Source organism: Ipomoea triloba, chromosome 4 (assembly GCF_003576645.1).
Source record: "Ipomoea triloba cultivar NCNSP0323 chromosome 4, ASM357664v1".
Classification (NCBI taxonomy): Eukaryota; Viridiplantae; Streptophyta; class Magnoliopsida; order Solanales; family Convolvulaceae; genus Ipomoea; species Ipomoea triloba.
This window is the reverse complement of record NC_044919.1, coordinates 34,375,649-34,396,539: the sequence shown is the minus strand read 5'-3', so window position 1 is coordinate 34,396,539 and position 20,891 is coordinate 34,375,649. Positions and strand designations below refer to the sequence as shown.

General features: G+C 34.5%; 4 protein-coding genes and 1 non-coding gene across 7 annotated transcripts; 2 read left to right on the top strand and 3 right to left on the bottom strand.

Moving 5' to 3' along the window:
* Nucleotides 1-35: 35 nt before the first annotated feature.
* Nucleotides 36-1,100, bottom strand: LOC116016384 (protein FANTASTIC FOUR 4-like). Its single transcript, XM_031256623.1, has one exon. It carries the CDS (start codon nt 887-889, stop codon nt 77-79), a length of 813 nt encoding a protein of 270 aa, XP_031112483.1. The 5' UTR covers nt 890-1,100; the 3' UTR covers nt 36-76.
* Nucleotides 1,101-2,225: 1,125 nt separating this feature from the next.
* Nucleotides 2,226-7,343, bottom strand: LOC116016383 (rho GTPase-activating protein 5-like). The gene is made up of 5 exons (XM_031256622.1): nt 6,488-7,343; nt 3,970-4,090; nt 3,670-3,789; nt 3,265-3,495; nt 2,226-3,126 (listed from the first exon to the last, which is right to left on the bottom strand). The coding sequence occupies exons 1-5, from the start codon at nt 6,883-6,885 to the stop codon at nt 2,545-2,547; spliced, it is 1,452 nt and encodes a 483-aa protein (XP_031112482.1). The 5' UTR covers nt 6,886-7,343; the 3' UTR covers nt 2,226-2,544.
* A 2,815-nt stretch (nt 7,344-10,158) lies between these two features.
* TRNAV-CAC lies at nt 10,159-10,232 on the bottom strand. The gene has a single exon. It is a non-coding gene; the product is annotated as a tRNA-Val (tRNA).
* Nucleotides 10,233-13,708: 3,476 nt separating this feature from the next.
* Nucleotides 13,709-16,958, top strand: LOC116015642 (biogenesis of lysosome-related organelles complex 1 subunit 1). 3 transcript variants are annotated; one of them, XM_031255777.1, is made up of 5 exons: nt 13,709-13,979; nt 14,067-14,122; nt 14,655-14,798; nt 14,884-15,089; nt 16,597-16,958. In XM_031255777.1, coding segments are annotated over exons 2-5 (441 nt in total). In that variant the 5' UTR covers nt 13,709-13,979; nt 14,067-14,121; the 3' UTR covers nt 16,687-16,958. The 3 variants fall into 3 exon arrangements, with proteins under 3 accessions (XP_031111637.1, XP_031111638.1, XP_031111639.1); XM_031255778.1 differs by having other exon boundaries at nt 13,710-13,979; nt 14,067-14,137; XM_031255779.1 differs by lacking the exon at nt 14,067-14,122 and having other exon boundaries at nt 13,710-13,979.
* A 1,296-nt stretch (nt 16,959-18,254) lies between these two features.
* Nucleotides 18,255-20,749, top strand: LOC116015640 (pentatricopeptide repeat-containing protein At4g01400, mitochondrial-like). Its single transcript, XM_031255775.1, has 2 exons — nt 18,255-18,489; nt 18,998-20,749. Exon 2 carries the CDS (start codon nt 19,101-19,103, stop codon nt 20,523-20,525), a length of 1,425 nt encoding a protein of 474 aa, XP_031111635.1. The 5' UTR covers nt 18,255-18,489; nt 18,998-19,100; the 3' UTR covers nt 20,526-20,749.
* Nucleotides 20,750-20,891: the final 142 nt, after the last annotated feature.

Sequence of the window (20,891 nt, the reverse complement as noted above, 5' to 3'; positions counted from 1 at the left end):
AAAAAAAAAAAAAAAAAAAAAAAAAAAAAAAAAAAACCCGGCCTGGAAGCTTTTCTATTACCAGTTTCCAACATCTTTATTGCTGATTCCTTATATTTTCTTCTTCTCTATCATTTCCCTCGGCCTGGAAATCATCATCTTTTACTTCCTGAATATCCTCAGTGTCATTATCATCTTCTTGTTCTTCTTCTTCTTCTTCATCCTCGGGGATTTCATCATCTGATTGAATAAGTTGCAGCTTTAAACGGCCGTCTTCTCTACATGCACGCAGGAACTCTTGAGTGGGAATTCTTATCTCCTTGAGAATGAACCTCCCATCTTCTCGAAATGATCTGAAGCAAACCCAGGGTTTTCCACTCCTGCCAATACTAGAGATGGGAGGAGGGAATGGCCCTTTACCAAGTCTTGATCTTTTCAGTTCATGCCTCGAGAAACTTGGCCTTTCTTTGCTTACTAGCCAATCATGGTCCACGTCGTTCGAGTCCTCAATATCATCAGAGCTCTCGAACCCAAGCCCTTCAGTGCACAATGATAAACTATCTGAGTTCTTGGAAGAGAAGTCATGATGACCCCCATGTTTGTACTGATGATAATAGCTCGTGGAGTCACTGTGATTCGGGGTTTTTTCCTTATCAAGCCACTGGGGATTCTGTGTATGTGTATCTACAGAGAACAAAGAAGAAGATGAAGCAGAAGAAGACAGAGGGGAGGAGGAGGAATGATGTTCTTTGAAATGTAGCTCGCCAAAGATCTCGGTTAAGGAGGAATCTTGGAGGGGGTTCATGGATTGAATCTGTTTGAGAGAAGATGATAGGGATTCAAGAAGGGTGGGATTTTCAGGCAATGGGTTGTCAAACATGTGTTTGAGGCTTCCACAGGCTGCTGCCATTTTGTTTTTTGCTTTTTAGGAGGATTTACTGTTGAGCTAAGAACTAACAACAACAGCAGTAGGTTATAGGTAAGGTGTTGGAGGTTGAGAGTATAGTTGGGAGGTGGGTGGGAGTCTGGAGGATATGCACGGGAATACTGATAAAGTGAAGAGAGAGAGAGAGAGAGGGGAAGGAAGATGATGATGAAGAAGAAGGTGGTATGTTATTGCAGTGTGTCTCTCAGCATGGGTGGCTATTAAGCTTTCTGTCAATTGGTGGTGTCTGTTATACACGTGAGACTGTTAAAAGTTAAAACTTGTTTTACCTTCTCTTCCCCACTCTCATTAAAACCTGTCAATTTAACCTATGATACTCTTCGGCCCCATAAATTTAACTTATCAACTTGGGGCATGTAAGTGGCTACTAAAGTAATTGTAATCAAAAGATTGACTCTATGCCTATGTCATGTTAAAAAGACTTTAGGACTTCTCGAATAAGAGTCAAGCATTTGACCTATCATAGATTTTTTTTCGATAATTAACGGTTATCAATGAAGTAAGGAAAATAGGGAGAGACGAGAAAGTAAACGTGAAGTAAAAAGAGCCAATGCTCCTATTAGAGATTAAACCTGTTACCTCTCACTTGGGAGCGTCACAGCTATGCTGCTTGACTACAAAGCACTTATTTAGTTAAATAGGTCTCGAAATAAGCTTCGGTCTAGCCTCTTTACTAAATGGGCTAGGCCAATATAGGCCAAATTGTAAACTCTTAAAAGAGGTCTGACCTATTCAAAAAAAAAAAAAACAAGCTACTAATGTAACTACAAGGTCAAAAGATCGATTCTTTTTGTGTGTATAACTGTATGTCATGTTAAAAAAGGATTTGGAGCCAAACCTTTCCAAGAATCAAGTTTTGTGAGTACAACCTAAACCAAACTCAAATTAGTCTTATAATAATTGAGATACAAAGATGCTATATCCCAATAACAACAAATACGCCAAACGCGTTTCTGAATATTCCTTCTGGCATAAAAGTATCAAAGATCCCTTTACACACACATGATATCCCAAAAGTAATGTCTTAAATCAAACCTCTCCAAAGCACAATTATAGTACTCAATGGAAAGGGTCAAAAGTATCTGCAAAATCTCATCAGGGAAGATAATGATGTGATTGCCAGAAGATTATAAACCTGTAACTGACACATCCTGGCTTATCTGTAGCCCAGAAAATCTCACTGTACAGCAATCATGAATATGCATAAGCCTATAACCACACAACTATTCAAGAAATGTAAATTTCAGTTCACATCAACAATCATATAGCACTTCATTGTGGCCATGAAGAATATTGGGAATTGGCAATTAATGATTTTGGCTTATTGGAAGAAAAGTAATAGGGAAGTTGTCCTTCACAAATACAGGCAATCATAGTTCATTGATGAGGAAAAATCATCACACATTGCGTAAGCCGAAGGAGACGTTCAGAAATTTAGTATTCAGCAAGTAGACTCTTGTTAATATACACGTGAAACTGTAACCGAGTTAAAACCAAACCAACCACTCGACGCTAAAATAAAAATACATTTACCAAATCACAGTTTTTCACGGCCAAACAGAGAGGAAACGTTTCGCCAATTCAGTCAGGGGTGCGATGCTGCTGCAGTGACGTTTTCTTCACCGCCAGGCTTCGATCCGCTCTGTCATGGAATTGATACGGCTCAAATTGCTAATTCCTTTGCATTTGTTTTCAGTTCCTAGAGACTGACCTGTCTGCTGCACCAAATCAGTTTTCGCAGGGCCTTTACCCTGATTCGAATCGCTAGACTGACCTAATTTGCTATCCGTCTGCTCTTTGAACATCTGGCTATCTAAATCACTGACTTCTCTAGCAATGGGAGTAGTAGTGTCGAGAACAAATTTCGAAGAGCCGCTTTCTTCAGATTCCTCGGTTGAAACTGAATAACTGAGATATTCTTCATCGGTGAGGTTACCAACGGGATTAGAATCAGAAAGACTCTCCGTGTAGGGATCTTCAATAGTGAACATCTGCTCTGACGATTCGGCTGAGTTATCTGTTTCTTCCAGGACAAATTGAGGAGGATTCTGGTGACCATCTTCGCCATATGGCTCTATGTTGGAAACTGGAGCTGGTTCTACGACAGAATCTTTTCTATCTCGTAATGTCTTCTCAATAAGCGTTTTCAAGAAGTTCATCACCTGAACCGCATACATCAGTGCAGTCAACGGGTCTGCCATCTGCAGAAAAAGAACCCGAAAGGTTACCCCACCAATAACTGATTAAAGTAAAAAAGGAGACGAACATATCCTCAAAATATATTCCTTCCTACTAATTTGCTTGCTGATAGAAGGAAAAGATTCTTTACTCAAAGTTACCTGTGTCATGTTAGGAGCAAATACCATTGCTATGTTGCGGGCATTCATCTTGTTAAGATGTTCTTCTTGGACAACATCAGCCATCAAGTTGATGGCCCAATCCAGCAGAGCGGCTTCAGTAGTGGGGAGAAGTCTCACTAGTGTAGTACAGTCCTCTTCAGACTGGCATTGTATTACCTGTTCCTGGGAAAGAGAATCCAACACCCCACTTGGAAGTTCACGGAACCAAGCCTAAAACACATTGCATTGAGGTTGTTCTTAGCAAATGCCAATTCATTATAAGATTAGCTACTCAAGTGAAGGGTAAACTTATATCAATCTAATTATAACAAATAGAGTGCATAATCGTGATAGCAAATTGTAAATGTAATACAATAAGATTCAGGAATCGCAATAATATCAAACCTTTATAAGGCCTGCCAGACAGTGTACGTCAATGCCTTCTGGAACTACTCCTCTGTTTAATTGCTCTCTTACATATTCCTCCTGGCTATTCTCTGCATTTATTCTGAAAATCCCTTCTGCCTGTGCACATAACCAAATTTGACCAAGCCTAAATAGCCAGAAAAATTGATACCATTGACAACACAAGGCCAGTTCTCTTAAATATCGATCAAAAAATTGAGTTTACACATGACTTCCAAGAACCTGTTTACTGCTAATCTACAGTGAGTGTAAGCATGACAAGAAAAACAGTGAGTGTACCTGCAGGCCCCTTTGAGCATAAAGACGCCTTTGCATCAGTAGAAGAATAGTTGGAACACTGTTCCCTCTGGAATCAAATGACAATTGCATCGATTCTGTTGACACTCCAAATACAGTGGCACTGCACAGAGAAGAGTACCAGAATGTAAAATACTAATTAAGGATTAGAGCAAGCGATTTATTCCTAACACCTACACAGAAATGCAAGGATTACTATTTTGTTGGAATTAAGTCATTAACCAGAAATTGTGCAATATTTCATCATCGTAACAAAGATTGCACTGCATCACAGGTAATCTTTTCCAGAAGTCTTCTAGCTTGAGTTGAAATATGAAGAACTGAGGATTGATCATATGAAAACTAGAAGCCTCTGATCAATGATCATTAATCGCATAGACAGCATCCATTATAAATGATTGGTAAAATAAATTACAGTCTAAAAAGGCATCACATCTGACTAGTGCCTATGTCAATTAGTAAGCCAGGGAACCCCAACCTATACATGATCATAGATTCATAGGATCCAAGTATAGGATTCTTAGGCTGTGGATGCTTAGAAAGTGAGAGGAAGGAAAATGGGATAGGAAATATGAGAGCAAAGAAAATGGTGTTCAGATTATAAGAATGAAAATAAGATGAAAGGTAGACACAGAGGATTGAGGAATCAAGGTGGTGTATTGAAAGGATAAAAAGGGCAAAGGAGTTTCCACATATGGCATAGGCTGAGAAAGAGAGGGCTAATTTTATTATTTTGGGGAGGAAAAATATTTGATAGGATAGAACATTATTTTCTTACATTTTCTCCCCATAATCATTTCTTTGATTTTCTTTCCCATCCAAACAAGAGAACAACCTAATTTCTTTCCCCTCCATTCCCCAGCCATCGAAATATAGGCATTATACTCTTATCCTTCAGGGCTAAACAGTGTAATAGATGTACATCATGTACATGTAAAACATCTGGTAGATGGTACATCAGAGGTGAAACCATGAAAAAGAAGCAAAACATGGATATTAGAACTAAAAAAGACCACATTGCCAATGATAAAACATGAAAATAGATCATCATATCATGCCCTACCAGACCCTCTACATGACTACAGACTACTACAGAGGAAACATTCTGTCTTAGATACAACTACAAGACAATTTCCAGCAGTCTTTAGTATGTGAAAAAACCTGGTTGAGAAGCATACAGGTATGTATAGCAAATAAGACACACTGTCCATACAAGATATCTGAGTGTATGAACATTAAAATACACTTATATTCATGAATTAAATATATTCAAGTAAGATTGGAGTCTCATTTCAACTTTGTCAAGTCTTTATAGGTTAATATTCTAAACTCAACAATTCATGTTGATGATTAGACATTTGGAGACACTCTGGGTTGCCTATTTGAGGTTATGCTGAGTTGCCTAAAAGAGTTTACGATAGCCAAAACTGGACATGAGAAAGATGATAAACTATTTAACTAGGAAACAATTACATTTATGTATTTTAAGAAAGGTGAAACTGAAATTTGGAAGAAAAAACAAACAAACTTAAAACCTATAAAACAGTACTTGGTAAGCACAACTTCAAGCTAATAGTGATAATATGATCCCAATGAATTCTATAATTAGGCAAGAAAGAATGAAAATTCTAGAAAATTCAAATATGGCACATGAAAAATAAGAAGAAACAGTTTTCGGTCATAGAGCCAGAAGATAACAAAAGGTAATAAGGATTTAGGAGAGGTACAACAAAATTCAAACATTAGATCAATATAGTGCTTAATTCCAAAAACCTGACTGCTAAGATCCAATAATCTTCTCATGACATTTTCAATTATAATAGAAAAAGTTATTTTCCCTAGGCAGGTCAAATTAGAATCTGTGGTACAAAAAAGAATAAATTTATAAGCACGAGTTCTGCATACCATGAACAGACAAGCAAACGTAAGCCATGTTTAGACATAATTAGGAGCAGTTAAATGAAAAATATATATTTAAAAAATGAATTCCAAGTTACACAAAAATTTGAGCATCAAGAAAAGCATGAATGATGAATCAGAATTAATAAATTTAGTTTAACCCACAATCACTTTTAAGGTCAAAATCTTGACTTTGAATGCAGATTCCAATTCACATCAGGTATTTTCTCAACATAAATCTAAGTTCCAAAACTGAACTGCAGAATTCAACAATATATAGGGATTTAATTCAGTTATTCAAAATTCAACAGCATTTGACCCCAGAGATCCAACCAAGTTTAGAGCAATCCTTCATCCACCCTATTAAACTCATTTGTCAACCATTAACAATGCTAAAGCCTCATTTGGCCATAAAAAGACAAGAACTTCAAGACAATTAAACTGAAATTAGAAATTAATTAATGAAGAAAATGAAATAAAGATCCAATTCCCAGAGTCAAAGTGTCAGCATTACTAGAATTCAAGAATTACAGGTACCAAGAAACATTAAATCACACGCCACCAAAAAACCCAACAATGGTACAGAAATAAGACAATGCACCTTGCACTAGGGGCCCTTCTGGGGACCTCAGGCTCAAACTCCACAGGCAAACCCAAGAATCCATTGAACCTATCAAAGGTAACATGTGCCACATGGCGCACATTAGTAGGCCATCCAATCTCCATACCTCCACCACCACCACCACCGCCACCAGTACCGCAAAGCTCCGCCCTATCCGTTTTGCAAGCCAGCCAGAAACTCTTCCTGAACAAAGTCACTAAAAGAGCCAACAAAGACAGCTGATCCCTCTCCTTAACCCCGCCCTTGGCTTCTCCCTCTTCCTCCCCAAAAGCCCCCGCCTGAAACAATGACCCAGTGTGGGTGTGGGTTGGTGTGGATATCGTGGGAGGAGACGCAGAAGGCGAAGAAGGAGATGAAGAGTGGAGGACCTCTGTCATGGGTTCCTTGAAAATGGGTACTCAAAAGAAAAAAAAAATGATTTCTTTGCAATAAAGAAAGAGAATTTAATATTGTTTGAAGATGATGACCGAGTCTTGAAGTGATAAGGGGAGTGGGCTTTCAAGAAATCAGGGGAAAGAAATAGCTGTAGTGGAGTTGGATTCAAGAATTGGGCAAATGAGGAGGGGGGATTGGATGCTGGCTGGGGACGTGAGAATCATGAAGTCACTCTACAACTACATTGAGTACATGTATGTATGTATGTATATAGATAATTAAAAATGTAGATCTTGCGAATTTCGATGGCGCGTAGGACCAGTGGCACGAGGCAGATGGAGACGCGGGGACGGGGATAGGGCTTTTTTGGTTGGGAGTTGGGAGGAATTGGTTTTTGTTTGCTTCTGTCTTTCTTCTGCTTTCATCTTTTTCTTCTTCTTCTTCCCCTTTTCTGTTTTGCCTTTTGGTTATCTTTAGGTTTTTTGGTTTCACAAAACCGTTTCGTGTGATTTAAGATTCAATAAGTACTCAAAAAAAAAGATTCAATAATATAATATATTTTAGTAATATAGTTCTTTTAACAAGTAACAAGTATTATATTTTACCTGAAAATGAATATGCAAAAATATCAATAGACCACTTCTATTATTGTTAACCTTCGAACCTTGTGGTTATCAAACTTATTGGTCCTAAATAAGTAAACTCATGAAGGGGTTAAATAGACATTTTATAAATTTTAACGCATATTTTGAAAACAAGATTTTCATGCAACGGAAGTCTTGAACTTGTCAAGTTTTAGAATATAGCTTTTTTTTTAGACGTGAGTGAAAATGTGTAAAGAATATGGATGGTTAGTCACAAATATAAAATACAAAAGGGTATAAATTTTGTTAATGGTTCAGAATGAATTCATACCTCACTCTTCTCCTTACAATCCAAAAATGAATTTCACTATGTATTAACACTAATATAAGTGACAATAAGCATTTTGCTAAGTACAAATACTTGTTTCAATCCAATAACAGTCATTTGAGAAAGTCATGAACTATTTGTCGACTCAATCTTCACTATTTGATTGATCTATGTCAAGGGTTAGCCACAAAGTCGCTATATGATATTTCAAAGCTATGAGATGGCGGTTACATTTCGGGTTGGACTTAAGAATTTGGATGATTCTTTTTGCTTAGAATGCTAGAAATCACTTGAAAGCTTTTCTCTCTTAAATACTCGGGAAGTTGTTCAATCAACATTTTTCTTCTAAACATGGGTGCTCCTTATAAAGATGAGGTAGGTTGAGCGCCACTTCAAAATTTAATTTTTTACGTTGTCAATCAACAAAATGGTAGATGTTCAAACTTCAAAAGCTGTCAAAATTTTCAATCTCCGCTACCAAATCCTTTATTTGATTAGCCATAGGGTAAAGATTGTTTATCTATTTGTGTTACTAAACACACTTTGGTCCGAAAAGTATATTTGTTGTTTATGAGTTTATCACATATTTATGTAGGCTTGTAGATATCATATCATACAACTTGAAATGTGCCTAACAATTCGTTTTATCCTTTATCATATGAACTCATTATGAGATTATACATTATTTTTACCTTGAGAGACTTAACTTTGGTCCTTTTTGACAGGCCAGGTGGAGTGTGCTAACAAATTAGTAGACATCAACAAAGTTTTATCAGAAGTACAACTTTGATAACTTATTCCAATAATACTTTCTTCCATCTCGCTTCCTCCCAAGTGCCTGTTATTCTGAATCTTCTTCTTCATATCACTCTTCTTCTAATAGAGACCAGTCCAAGATAAAGTGACATTCTTACAACAATAAAAGTATGAGGAGTTTACTATTTCTAACAAGTATTATTAGCATCATAAAAATCTATTGACAATAATTCTTAACAAAATCAATAGACAACAATCTAACCAACTTTGTATACAAAAACAATCTAAACAACTTGGTTGAATTGCCTTGACTATATAGTAATATTAATCAAATTTGTGTTAATTTTATGTCATATTCATGAATGAATAAAAAAACATATTAATCGAGTTGATATGATACATATGCTATTAAAGTTTGTACATTATATTAATCATCTTTATATCATATTTCTATATGCACTTCATCATCATATAAATACACAAATTCGTTCACCCCTTCTAAATCAACTTTATTCACTCTATTAGGCCTTCTCCAATAGTTAGAAATTTGGTGTAGTTTTTGAGGAGATTTTATAAGTGTGATTGGGAAAGAGAAAATGGGGTAGAAGAAAAAAAAACAAAATAAAAACTGACAGAAGAAAAATAAAATAAAAAAATATATATAGTCTTACGCGCCCGCCTGGACGCGTTTCTGCGCCCCACGCACATGGGGCGCAGTTATGCACTCCTTTGGTGGGTCTCATTTTGAGCTGATAAAATCCCCTTCTTATTGGAGAAATATCTTGCTTAATTTTCACCATCCCATTTGTTAACAAAATTAGTGTTGGGATTTTACTTCTTAAACATTGTGCCAATTCCCACTGTTGGGGATGGCCTTAGTGTGTATTGTTGACATGTTTCATCATTATCAACATTATTAATCAAAAAGAAAATAATTAAAGAAATGAAAGGGAAAAAAAGAAAAAAGAAGAAGAGTGAATAACATCTTTATATCACCATCTTCCTTAACCAACCAATCAAAGCCTCATTGACTCCCACTTACCAACTTATTGAACTTAAAGGTATCAAATAAATAATAAAAAAAAAAAAAAAGCAACAAAAATCATGAATTGAAATAAACGGTGGCATAGAGCATATCACGGAGGGCAAAATTTGCAAAACATTGTAACCCAAGCAACCACACGTTAGTATTACTTAACTTAAATTTATTTTAATTTTTTGGAAAATTTTATTATACTGACACTTAGTTATGTAGTCATGAGAATTTGAAGAAATTAAAATAAAAACGTAAAATAGATAAAAAGAATGACAAATTCCCATCAAGAAAAGAATAATAGACGAAGAAAAGAAGATAACGTGGATGGTGATCAAGAACTCGACCTACCGCTTAACATAATAATGTTCAATACCAGATAAAATTTATAAGGTCAAAAGAGACTAAAGTTTTAGTCCAAAACACGTATTGCGCAGGTTTTTTCCCACAAAAAGAGCATTTGAAGTCGCCCCTTCTGATTTGGGGTGTAATTGTGGTGATTTGCCATGGTGGCTAAGATCAGGGATGCTGGAGCACGTCGAAACAAGGCTGAATCACAAAATGAAAATAGCAATGTCTGAGCCCGGGTTCGAACCGGGGACCTCTAGTGTGTGAGACTAGCGTGATAACCAACTACACCACCCAGACAAGACGGACATTAGTTCGGAGTTAAAACCTTTGTAGCTTATTTTTTCTTAAAATTGTTTTCTGATTTTAATTTTTAATTGTGTTACATCACTTACATGGATATAGGCGTCGTAAACAACTTGGATAATAAAATTTTGTTGAAATACAAGGATATCTTTTTGAGGAGGAATTACTTCTTATTTTACTAAGAAAAAGAAGAAATGTTACTCCGTACTTTTTTTTTTTTAATAAAGAATGCTATGTTATTAGTGGAAACTGGAAATCAAAGAACATATACAGCCAAGTGGGATATGGTTTCAAGCACAAGAGTCGAATTAAGAGCCAGTTATCCTAACTAACATATAGACAACCTAGTTTGCTGACCTCTTAATATATATGCAAGAGACATGGTCAAAATCTACTATAAATTTACTACAAGAGAAGATGTCTAGGCTCGTATGGGAACCAATTAACTACTTACCGTAATACATTTACAGTTATTTCGTTCCAATGTTCCTCAAGTTATAATCAGATTCGTTTGCAATTCTAGATATAATAAGTGAATTTATCACTTCTAGACTTATACGTCACTCTATCAATGGTGAGACGAGTTATTTACCAATGATGTACTTGTGATACGAGCTATTGGCATACTGGTGAGACAAGCTATTTTTTATAGTGCGGAAGTAAGCACCTATAGCCAGTGAGCCACATTTCATCCACATACTTGTGAGACGAGCTATTTCATTCAGTTGCAACATGCACATGGCAAATAAATTCAATAGTGCTGGCCAATTAGAAATGGATTGGGTAGACCTGAGGAACCCGACAGTTTAAAAGCATCACTGACTCAAATGATCAACATTCATATTTAGATGTACACTTATATTAATAGAAAACAAAATAGGTGTTTGGTTGGTGACTTGTATGCAATATTATCAAATTTGGTACTTATTACTATACTAGTTTTATACGTGCATTACGCGAATGGGTTAATGCCCAATGTTTATATTTAAATAAATATTTGAAAGTATATCAATGCAAGATTATATAGGAGAAGTTTATACATGAGTAATTGAATGTCAAATTTTTTTTATTTAAATATCTAACTCAAAGTATATGAATCCAAGATAATATAGAAAAATCATTATAATTATTACTAAAATAAATGTTTGCAACCTTGTAAAATCGATAGCCTAAATATTTGGTCTAAAAATGATAGTCTAAATAAATACTACTTTTAATTTGAATTTTTCTAAGTGTTCTTAATTCTCTTTTGAGTAACATTGTCATTGTCTTCATCTTTATTATTTGTTCTATTCCTTTTTGTTGGTAGCATAGATGACAACATCATGCAATTAGATTTTGATATAGGAGCTATGAACTTTCCTTTAGGTGTTTTACTTGGGATTGATTTGGTTCAACCATTATTGTTGAATGAGTTATTGTGGATAAAGAAATCCCTAGTTTAAGAAAAAAGATTAAATAAATTAATAAAAATTTGAAAATTTAAAATATTATGTATTCCAAAGATATTAAAAGGTAGTTTCTCGCTTCAATTTGCTGGGTAATGGGTTATTTGAGTACTTTCATTGTAAACAAAACCCCCAAGTAGTTAATATGATTGGTTTCAAAATATTCTTTTTAATTTTTTTCATGTTATTAAAGAAATACATATGTATCATTTTTTGGTGTAACTACTAATTTATTTAATTCAATAAGAGTAAAATAAAGTGATTCCGCTTCAATTTGTTGGGTTATTATTTGAGTACTCTCTTTGTCAACCAATCCCCAAGTAATTAATATAATTAGCTTCAAATTATTTTAATTTTTTTTGCATAGTATTAATAAAATACTTAGTAAAGAAATATATAATATTATTTTGTACTATAACTTTGATATTTAATTACAAGATATTGTAAAAATAAGATAATGGATAATGTAATGAATATCAATTCATAAATTTTAATGTAAAGAATCTTTGTATGAGAGAAAATAAAGACAGTATATATAATGAAATTATTTCTCTTATTTAATTTAATTTTTTGATGATGAATATTTTTTTCAAATAAAGGTATTGTAGACACATAATTCTAAATTAAAGAAATACATATATATCATTTTTTGTTGTAGCTACTAATTTATTTAAGGAATAAGGGTCAAATAGGCCACCGAACTACACGCGAAACTGCAATTAGGCCATCGAATTCAAAAACAATGCAATTGGGTCCCTGGACTACACAAATTCAATCAAATTAACCCAAAGTGACTTGTTGACTTGATTTTCCGGTTACCAACTTTAAAAATAATTTTAAATAAATAAATTAATTAAAATTAAAATTTTTTTAAAAAAAGGAACAAGTCAATTGGGTACTTTTTTTAATTTTAAATTTTAAATTTAATTTTAATTAATTATTTTATTTAAAATTATCTCAAAATATTATTTTTAAAGTTGGTAACCGGAAGATCAAGTCAAACAAGTCACTTTGGGTTAATTTGCATGGATTTGTGTAGTTCAAGGACCCAATTGCATTGTTTTTGAGTTCAATGGCCTAATTGCAGTTTCCTGTGTAGTTCGGTGGCCTATTTGACCCTTATTCCTTTATTTAATTTAATAGGAGTAAAATAGAGTGAGAAACTTAATTATGTCAAATTTGATTGAGATGAGGTTCGAACCTAAGACCTTTCTTATAGAATTTAATGGGTAAGTTAAAAGTTAACGGAACATTAACGGAGAAGGGAATATTTAACGAAAAACTTAACGGATAATCATAAAAGTAAGGTTAAATTAGGTAATCTCTATTAATAATATTAATCTGAATTATCTTAACCATCTATTTGATTAAATAATTCACCTGAACCATCCATTTGATTAAATTAATTTGACCGTCATTTTTTCTACCAATTTTATGCCTAACTCTCTTTGACTCTTATTAGTATAGTAGATATACTTGTTTGTCTAATTTTGTTATTCTATTATTAGATTCAAATTATTTAATAATCATAATCGTAATTGTTTATCTAACTTTACTTTAAGATATGATCCCAATTTAATTGTTTACCCTTCATATTTTATCAACCAAATAAAATTTTTTATGCAAATATATTTTTATTAACATACAAAAATTTAAGAGATTTTTACAATGCTAATACTATCATTCATGTATGTATACTAATTTTTTACAATGCTAATACTATCAACTACCAATATATATATATGTCATAACTCATAATACATGATATAACTGATTATATTACACATTCCTCTACCTAATATTATTAGTATGGCATACAAAGAATTTAAATATTTAGAAGTCACTTAGTTTAAAATAAAAAGTATAACTAAAAATACAAAAAGATTTCTCTGGTCATAAACTTTGGCTGGCAAATTTATTTATTTTTTAATTTGTATGTATTGTATTTTTATTGTTGTTGTTGTAATTGTTATTATTAAAAGAAAAAATATATATAGAGAGAACAGAGACATGAAGCAAAATGAGAAAAAGAAGCCTATAATTTCTGCAATAAATAATCTAACTCTCGTATTACAGATCAATTGTGTATGTGAAATCAAATTATGCATCCTGAATCTCTACTGTAACATAAACATATCTGAAAGCAACAAATTTTTGAGAGTCTCAAGTCTCAACCCTCATAGTCTCTCACCTAGACGACGCCCAGACACCATCGGGCCATCGCCGGAGTCTTCTCCGACGTCTCTGCCTCTCCGACTCTCCGTGGGTTCGTGAGCCAGTCTCCGGCTATCCGGTAAGTCCCCTCTAACATCATCTACTCATACTCATAGTCTCAAACTCATTTTGCTCATTGTTTCACTTCTCTTGCCTTTCTACATAGGAAACCCTAGATCGGAGATCTTCTTCGAATCCTTCAATCCGTGACCTGGCCATTAAGTAACAGCCTAACAGGCATATTTTACTGCTATTTATTATTGTTATTTTTCATTTTTTTCCAGAAAATTAAAGTGTTATGACTTATAATTATAAAAGTTTTTTGAAAAATTTTCCTTTCCTGACTTCAATCCGTGAACTGTATCCGTATACAGTTTTAATCTGTATGACTTATAATCTGTATCCGATAATTAAACCTTATAAACTGACTTATAAAGTTTTATGACTTTGATAGTGTATTACAGATTTATAGTTTTAATCTGTATGGCTTAGTTTTGCTTTTTTCTCAGACAATTAAAGTTAAGTAGTTAACTGTAATTTATTTAGAGAAAATTTGTTTATGTGCCCAGAAAATTAGTTAATGTTTCCTTTAAATTATTCTTAATATTCTTCTCTGTTCATGATTCTGGTTATTGTGAGAAATGTAAAACACTAATGTCTTTGGATGGATGTAAGGCTCATTGGGATTTCCAGTATGTGTTTAGATCCCCTTCTAGTCTTTAAATATTCATACAATTTTTTCCCCCATACTTAGTGCTGGCCAATCAGCAATTAAGGAGTGCTGGCCACTCAGAAATGGATCGGGTAAGACCCGGGGAGCCCAATAGTTTAGAAGCTTCACTGACGCAAATGATCAACGTTCACCATTATAGGTCACTCAAGCTCCGAGCATTTACAGGTCAGTTTCCGAATGGAAAAAGATTCTATTAGAATTTTGCGTGAGGGATTTAAATTTTTGTTTCTTTTTTATGTGCAATAATCAGAGGAATCGAAGAAAGGTGCGGTGCATAGTGCGAACCGGGTTTCAAATCTTCTGGTCGATGCGGTGAACGGCAGTGTCCAAGAGGCTTATGTGATAGAGAAGAAGATCGAATTGGAAATTCGAGCGTTGGCGGCCGCCATTATGCGGTTCGGAAAGCAAACCGATCAGTGGCTCGCCTCTTCTCACGCTATCAATACTGCAATTAAGGTATTCTTTGGTTTCTATTTCTTTCCATTTTATATGTGAGTTGAATAGCATGCCAAAAATGATTGAGGAGTTTTTGTACCTGCGTTTTATCCACTCTTAGTAGCCCATAGTTAATTCAAACCAGTTGAAAGATTGTAACTTTTTTTTTTTTTTTTCTAGCTGTTATGACTTGCCCTATCTATTAATCTGTTACCTATGCATGATCATATACAATGAAAATTGAAATCCATGAGTGATTAGCATATAATCATTTAGGTTGGTTGTGTTTGAAATAGTGCTCTAAACGGTCATTATATTAATCTTTAAATTTAAATAAACCTAGTTGTTAAATGCTAAGAATATGAAACTTATAGGTCTGATTGATGTTTAGAAGGATTTAAAAATTTTAATTGTTTGCCTTGCTTGAGCACTTGAGCTTGGAGTTGAATTCTATGAACAATGATGTGAAAGTTTTCTTTGTATTTGTTCTAATTATACCTTTATTTATTATTATTTTTTAAATAAATTTTGGGTAAGTGTAAAAATTAATTAAATACCCAAGAACAACTACACAGGGTGTTGGGGCATACCCTGGAAAGTTCAAAACAACCAAAGCAATAGACCGCGCTCTCAAAGCCATGATGTAAAATCAAGGGGCAAACTTTGCCAACTCTTGACAAATCAAAAGCAATCCAAACATTAAAAGCATTAGGAAAGCACTAGTAACTAAGAGCATCACCCATAGGGTATAGAAAAACAAGGACACATCAACTCAAAATGCTAAGCATCACAAAATATCTCAATTATCCCTTCTTTCTGCTCCTATATCGTCATCATTTCCTACTTTGGTTCTTTCCTTGGAAGCCTCATTACTCAACTAAGATTTATTGATAATGTTTTTGAAGACAAATTCACCATGCATTCTTACACCACAAACAGATAATTATGCTCTAATTAGGATTTTTTTACATTTAAAAAAAAATAATGTATGAGTACATTCTTACACCATTAACTGAGAATTACTGTGTTTGACAACAAGAATTCTCAAGACAATTTAAAAGAAGCAAGTTTTCCCTCTGAACGGTTTTCAGTAATTATTATGTGTTTCACATTCAATATTCAATGATCAGAATTTACTTCTTCATTGGTTTGTATTTTATTTACATTTTCTCAAATGCACGAAAGAATTGTTTAAACTTGGGTTATTTTTGAGTGGATATTGAAGTGCTTTCCCATCCCCTGACCTTCCTAGCATTCATCATGGAGCTCTCGAGTTCCAAACACCCTTCCTTTCTTATACACCATGTTATAAAAGTTATCAACCTCTTGTATACTAATTCTTTCTTGTAGTCCATAAATGTGTGATAATGATAGGTGCCAGGAAATCAAAATGGTCTTTTGATTTCCACAAAAAGAACAACAATATTACAATTCTTGATATGCTAGTAAGCCTAGCATTATTAATTATTGCTTGAATTTTATTTTTAGCAAAGGGTGCAATGTTGATATGGTGGCTTATGTGTTGCAGGAAATTGGAGATTTTGAGAATTGGATGAAGACCATGGAATTTGATTGTAGAAGTATCAGTGCTGCGATCCGTAACATTCACCAATCATAGTATAACTAAACCTCCCCTTGCCTCTAGCTTATACATCAAGTTCAATCTGTCATTAATTCTTGACATTTCTTGTATACATGTACAATCTATTATAGATGATTTTTATGCAATTACTCTAACCTTAGAATCTTGCTCTGATCGACAAGTTGCCACAGCTCTGAAATGGCTGTTTTATACTTTTTTTTCAATGGATTGTAACTCTCTTAAGAGATTCATTTTAATGTAACTTGAGATTCACATCCTGAGTATTTATTTATTTATTTGGGTTTAAACATTGCTGGTCATTTTCATGTTGATACAGTTACATCTGTGCCATACTGCCATACAACAACATAGTTTGTCTTTGTATTATTGACAGTGTTCATGGCTTTCAAAGTAACATTTATAAGAAGCCAAACAAGAGTTTTATGACAGCAAATACAAACATCCATCCAACTCCAAAAATATGATCTTAAATCTATGTGTTCTGATGTCCCATTCTCCACAACTGTTTGAAATGGCAACAATGGTTGCAAATGACATGGGGTCACGGGTGGATCTACAATGGGGGCAATTGCCACCCTCACCCCTCCCCACCTCCCCACCCCACCCCATTATATATGTATGTATATGTATACATACATATATAGCAGTAATTTATATATAAAATTTAAATATACATAAAAATAGTTAAATGTTTGAGTAGTTTAGTTGGTTGAAACTCTAAACTTGTTATGGGTAGGGCCGGGGACCGGGATACCCCTCCCTGTCCGGTCACTGAATAATTATATAGGGAAAATGACACTTTTTCCCCCTATGTTATGTGCTTATAGCACTTTTCCCCATGTGTTATTAAAGTGGCAGTTTTTCCCCCTCAGTTATTTTAAAAGTGGTAGTTTTCTCCCCTGTAATGTTAAATTGACATTTTTGCCCTTAAAAATAACTATTTCACTTATTTTTATTCTGCAACCAATTATTACTGATATGTATGGAAGATCACGATTCGATACGAACCTAATCGAACACGGTAGCAATTGAACTTAAATAGTATAGACGGTTACGATTACGATTTAGAATCAAAAAAATAAAATAAAATAATTGTTGAATTTAGACTATTTTTAAATAAGAAATATAATTATAAAAATAAATAAATAAGTTCTGATTGGCAGTTCAAAATCGAAATTGGAACCGAACCGTACCGATTTATCAAAATAAGTGTTTGATCATTTTCACTATATATGACTGTGGTCAAGTTCCGGCTCACGGTTCAACAATTATTTAATTTTATTTTTTCGGTTCTAAATCATAATCAGAACCGTCCATACTATTTCGGTATGATTGCTACAATGTTTGGTTAGGTTCGAACCGCATCGTGATCATCCATACATATAAGTAATAATTTGTTGGAGAAGAAAAATAAATGAAATAATTATTTTTAAGGGTAACAATGTCAATTTAACATTTCTGGGGAAAAAGTGCCATTTTCCCAATTATATATATATATATATTATTTTTTTTTTGGAAAAGAAAAAATATATATATATAGTTGTTTTTGTTCCTCAGTCCTCACAATCTCACAGACTCACTGTTATGTTCTATGCCACTCCACCAGTCCGCCACTGCCTCCACCCTTCCGCCGTCGCTGTTTCTCCTCCAATCGGCTGCCACTGCCTCTTACGTCGTCGCCATTTCTCCTCCAGACACCAGACAACGGCGTTTCTCCTAGACCGCCGGCGTCCCTTAGACCCTTACTCCTTCGCCAACGACGCCAAACAGTCCACCAATGATACAATGGAGCGTCCTAGGAAATCAGTCAAACCACAGGTAATTTATTAATTTTAATTTTATCATCAGGGTCTCTGGTTTATTCCCAGTCCTTATGTTTCCTTTATTATTATTATTATTATTATTATTATTATTATTATTATTATTATTATAAATTTTATCTGTTAATTTGCTGCTTTTTTGTTGCCGTAGAGGATAAGGGTAGGGATGATGAAGTTGCATCTCCCAATAAGAGATTGTATTAGCTAGTAGTTGGATGCACATTGTTGAAAGGTTAACAGCTTTTTAGTTTCACATAGTAACTTGGCTACCAGTTTCACAGAGCTCTGTGTTTGATCCTTATTATATGACTGCAATTAACTTAAAGAAGTATTGAATTGATTATCATTTACTAGCAGTAGGTCATACTGTCTTAGAAGTTAGCGTTATTGATTGTACCTATTCCATAAAGAATATGTGCTTTCTATTCTATAAATATTTAGTCAAGTTATGTACTAGGTTTATATTACTTTAATTATAACCTATGCCTCATCCCTTTCATTTACAGGGAGTTTGTTTGAAGAAACTGCTACATGATATATCATTGCACTTTGAATAAGGGGTGAGAAAACACCTAAAAAGGGAACAAGCTTTCCCTGTAAATTTTAGCAATGATGCGCTTAGTTCCTCTTCATCTCTTAAATGTCACCATTCATACCGCTAAGCACCAGCCAAAAATTTCAGCAACATGTGCCCTTTTCTCTTCAACCTTGCATAATTGTATAGAGAAACAAGATAAACACCAAGGACAACGACAAACATGCCAACATATAGAGAAACAAAAACAAGAGCCCTCAATTTGGTCTGCAGCGAGAATCCAGAAATTGATTGCTTCACAATCGGATCCACTACTGTCCAAAGAAATCTTTGATTTGGCATCTCGCCAGCCGAATTTCAGGCATTCTTATGCTGCATTCCACACCCTCATCATTAAACTTGGCCGTGCTCGCCACTTTTCACTCATGCAGTCCGTCCTATACTCTCTAAAGTCCCAACAGTTTTCCATTTCCCCATCGCTATTCTCAAACATCATCCAGATCTACGGTGATGCTGGACTTCCTGACAAAGCCCTCAAAACCTTTTACACAATCCTGGAGTTCAACATGAAACCTCGTCCTAAACACCTCAACCAAATTCTTGAAATCCTTGTTGCTCATCATTATTTCATTCGGCCTGCACTTGATCTCTTCAAATCTGCTCATCGGTATGGAGTCTCACCCAACACCAAATCTTATAACATCCTGATGCAAGTTTTATGTTTGAATGATGATTTAAGCATTGCCTACTCACTGTTTAATCAAATGTTTAAAAGAGATGTTTTGCCAGATGTGGAGTCATATAGAATCATGATGCAAGGGTTGTGTAGAAAGAGTCAAGTGAATAAAGCTGTTGATTTGCTGGAGGATATGCTTAATAAAGGGTTCATTCCAGATACTTTAAGCTACACCACTTTGTTAAATAGCTTGTGTAGGAAGAAGCAGCTTAGGGAGGCTTTTAAACTACTTTGTAGAATGAAGGTGAAAGGTTGTAATCCTGACATAGTTCATTACAATACTGTTATTTTAGGGTTCTGTAGGGAAGGGCGCGCACTTGATGCTTGTAAGGTACTTGAGGACATGCCCACAAATGGATGCCTACCCAATTTGGTGTCTTATAGAACATTGGTTGGAGGCTTATGCAGTCAAGGAATGTATGATGAGGCAAAAGGTTATGTGCAGGAGATGATGTCAAAAGGGTTTTCTCTACATTTTTCAGTTGTTCATGTATTAGTCAAGGGCTTTTGCAACCTTGGTAAGATTGAGGAAGCATGTGGAGTGGTGGAGGTGTTGTTGAAGCACCAGAACATTGTGCATATCGACACTTGGGCTGAAATTATACCTAGGATTTGTGAGGAGGACAATGCGGGGAAGTGGGGTGATATTTTAAAAGAAATTACCAAGGTAGAGATAAAGCCCGACTCAAGAATAGTGGATGTTGGTGCTGGTCTTGGTGAATTTTTGATCAATAAAATTAAAAGCAGATCAAGTATGGTTTGATTGCTTCTTGGAAAAGGAAGTTGGTATTTCTTGTGAGAAACCTGTGAAGAACCCAAAGAGATTTGTACTATGTTGTATTTCTCTTTGCAAACTTATAACTCAAAGCAGCAATCCTCAATCCCTGTTCTTTTTGTCTAGCTGCTGACTTCCCAGTTTTTACTCGAGTTCTTAAAGTGTAGCCCTTGAAGCTATGAAGTCTTGACCCTATGAAGTTTCATTGTCCAGAATGAAGTTAAATGTCATTTGCAATCATTGTTGCCATTTCAAACAGTTGTGGAGAATGGGACATCAGAACACTTAGATTTAAGATGATATTTTTGGAGATGGATGGATGTTTGTCACTCTTGTCTGGCTTCTTATAGTTGT

Coding starts and splice junctions, on each gene's coding strand:
- LOC116016384 (XM_031256623.1), bottom strand. CDS start 889: ATGGCAGCAGCCTGTGGAAGCCTCAAACACATGTTTGACAACCCATTG.
- LOC116016383 (XM_031256622.1), bottom strand. CDS start 6,885: ATGACAGAGGTCCTCCACTCTTCATCTCCTTCTTCGCCTTCTGCGTCT. Junction 4,091..6,487: donor AGAAGGGCCCCTAGTGCAAG/GTGCATTGTCTT, acceptor TTCTCTGTGCAG/TGCCACTGTATTTGGAGTGT. Junction 3,790..3,969: donor ATGCTCAAAGGGGCCTGCAG/GTACACTCACTG, acceptor TTATGTGCACAG/GCAGAAGGGATTTTCAGAAT.
- LOC116015642 (XM_031255777.1), top strand. Junction 14,799..14,883: donor CAAGCTCCGAGCATTTACAG/GTCAGTTTCCGA, acceptor TGCAATAATCAG/AGGAATCGAAGAAAGGTGCG. Junction 15,090..16,596: donor CTATCAATACTGCAATTAAG/GTATTCTTTGGT, acceptor TATGTGTTGCAG/GAAATTGGAGATTTTGAGAA.
- LOC116015640 (XM_031255775.1), top strand. CDS start 19,101: ATGATGCGCTTAGTTCCTCTTCATCTCTTAAATGTCACCATTCATACC.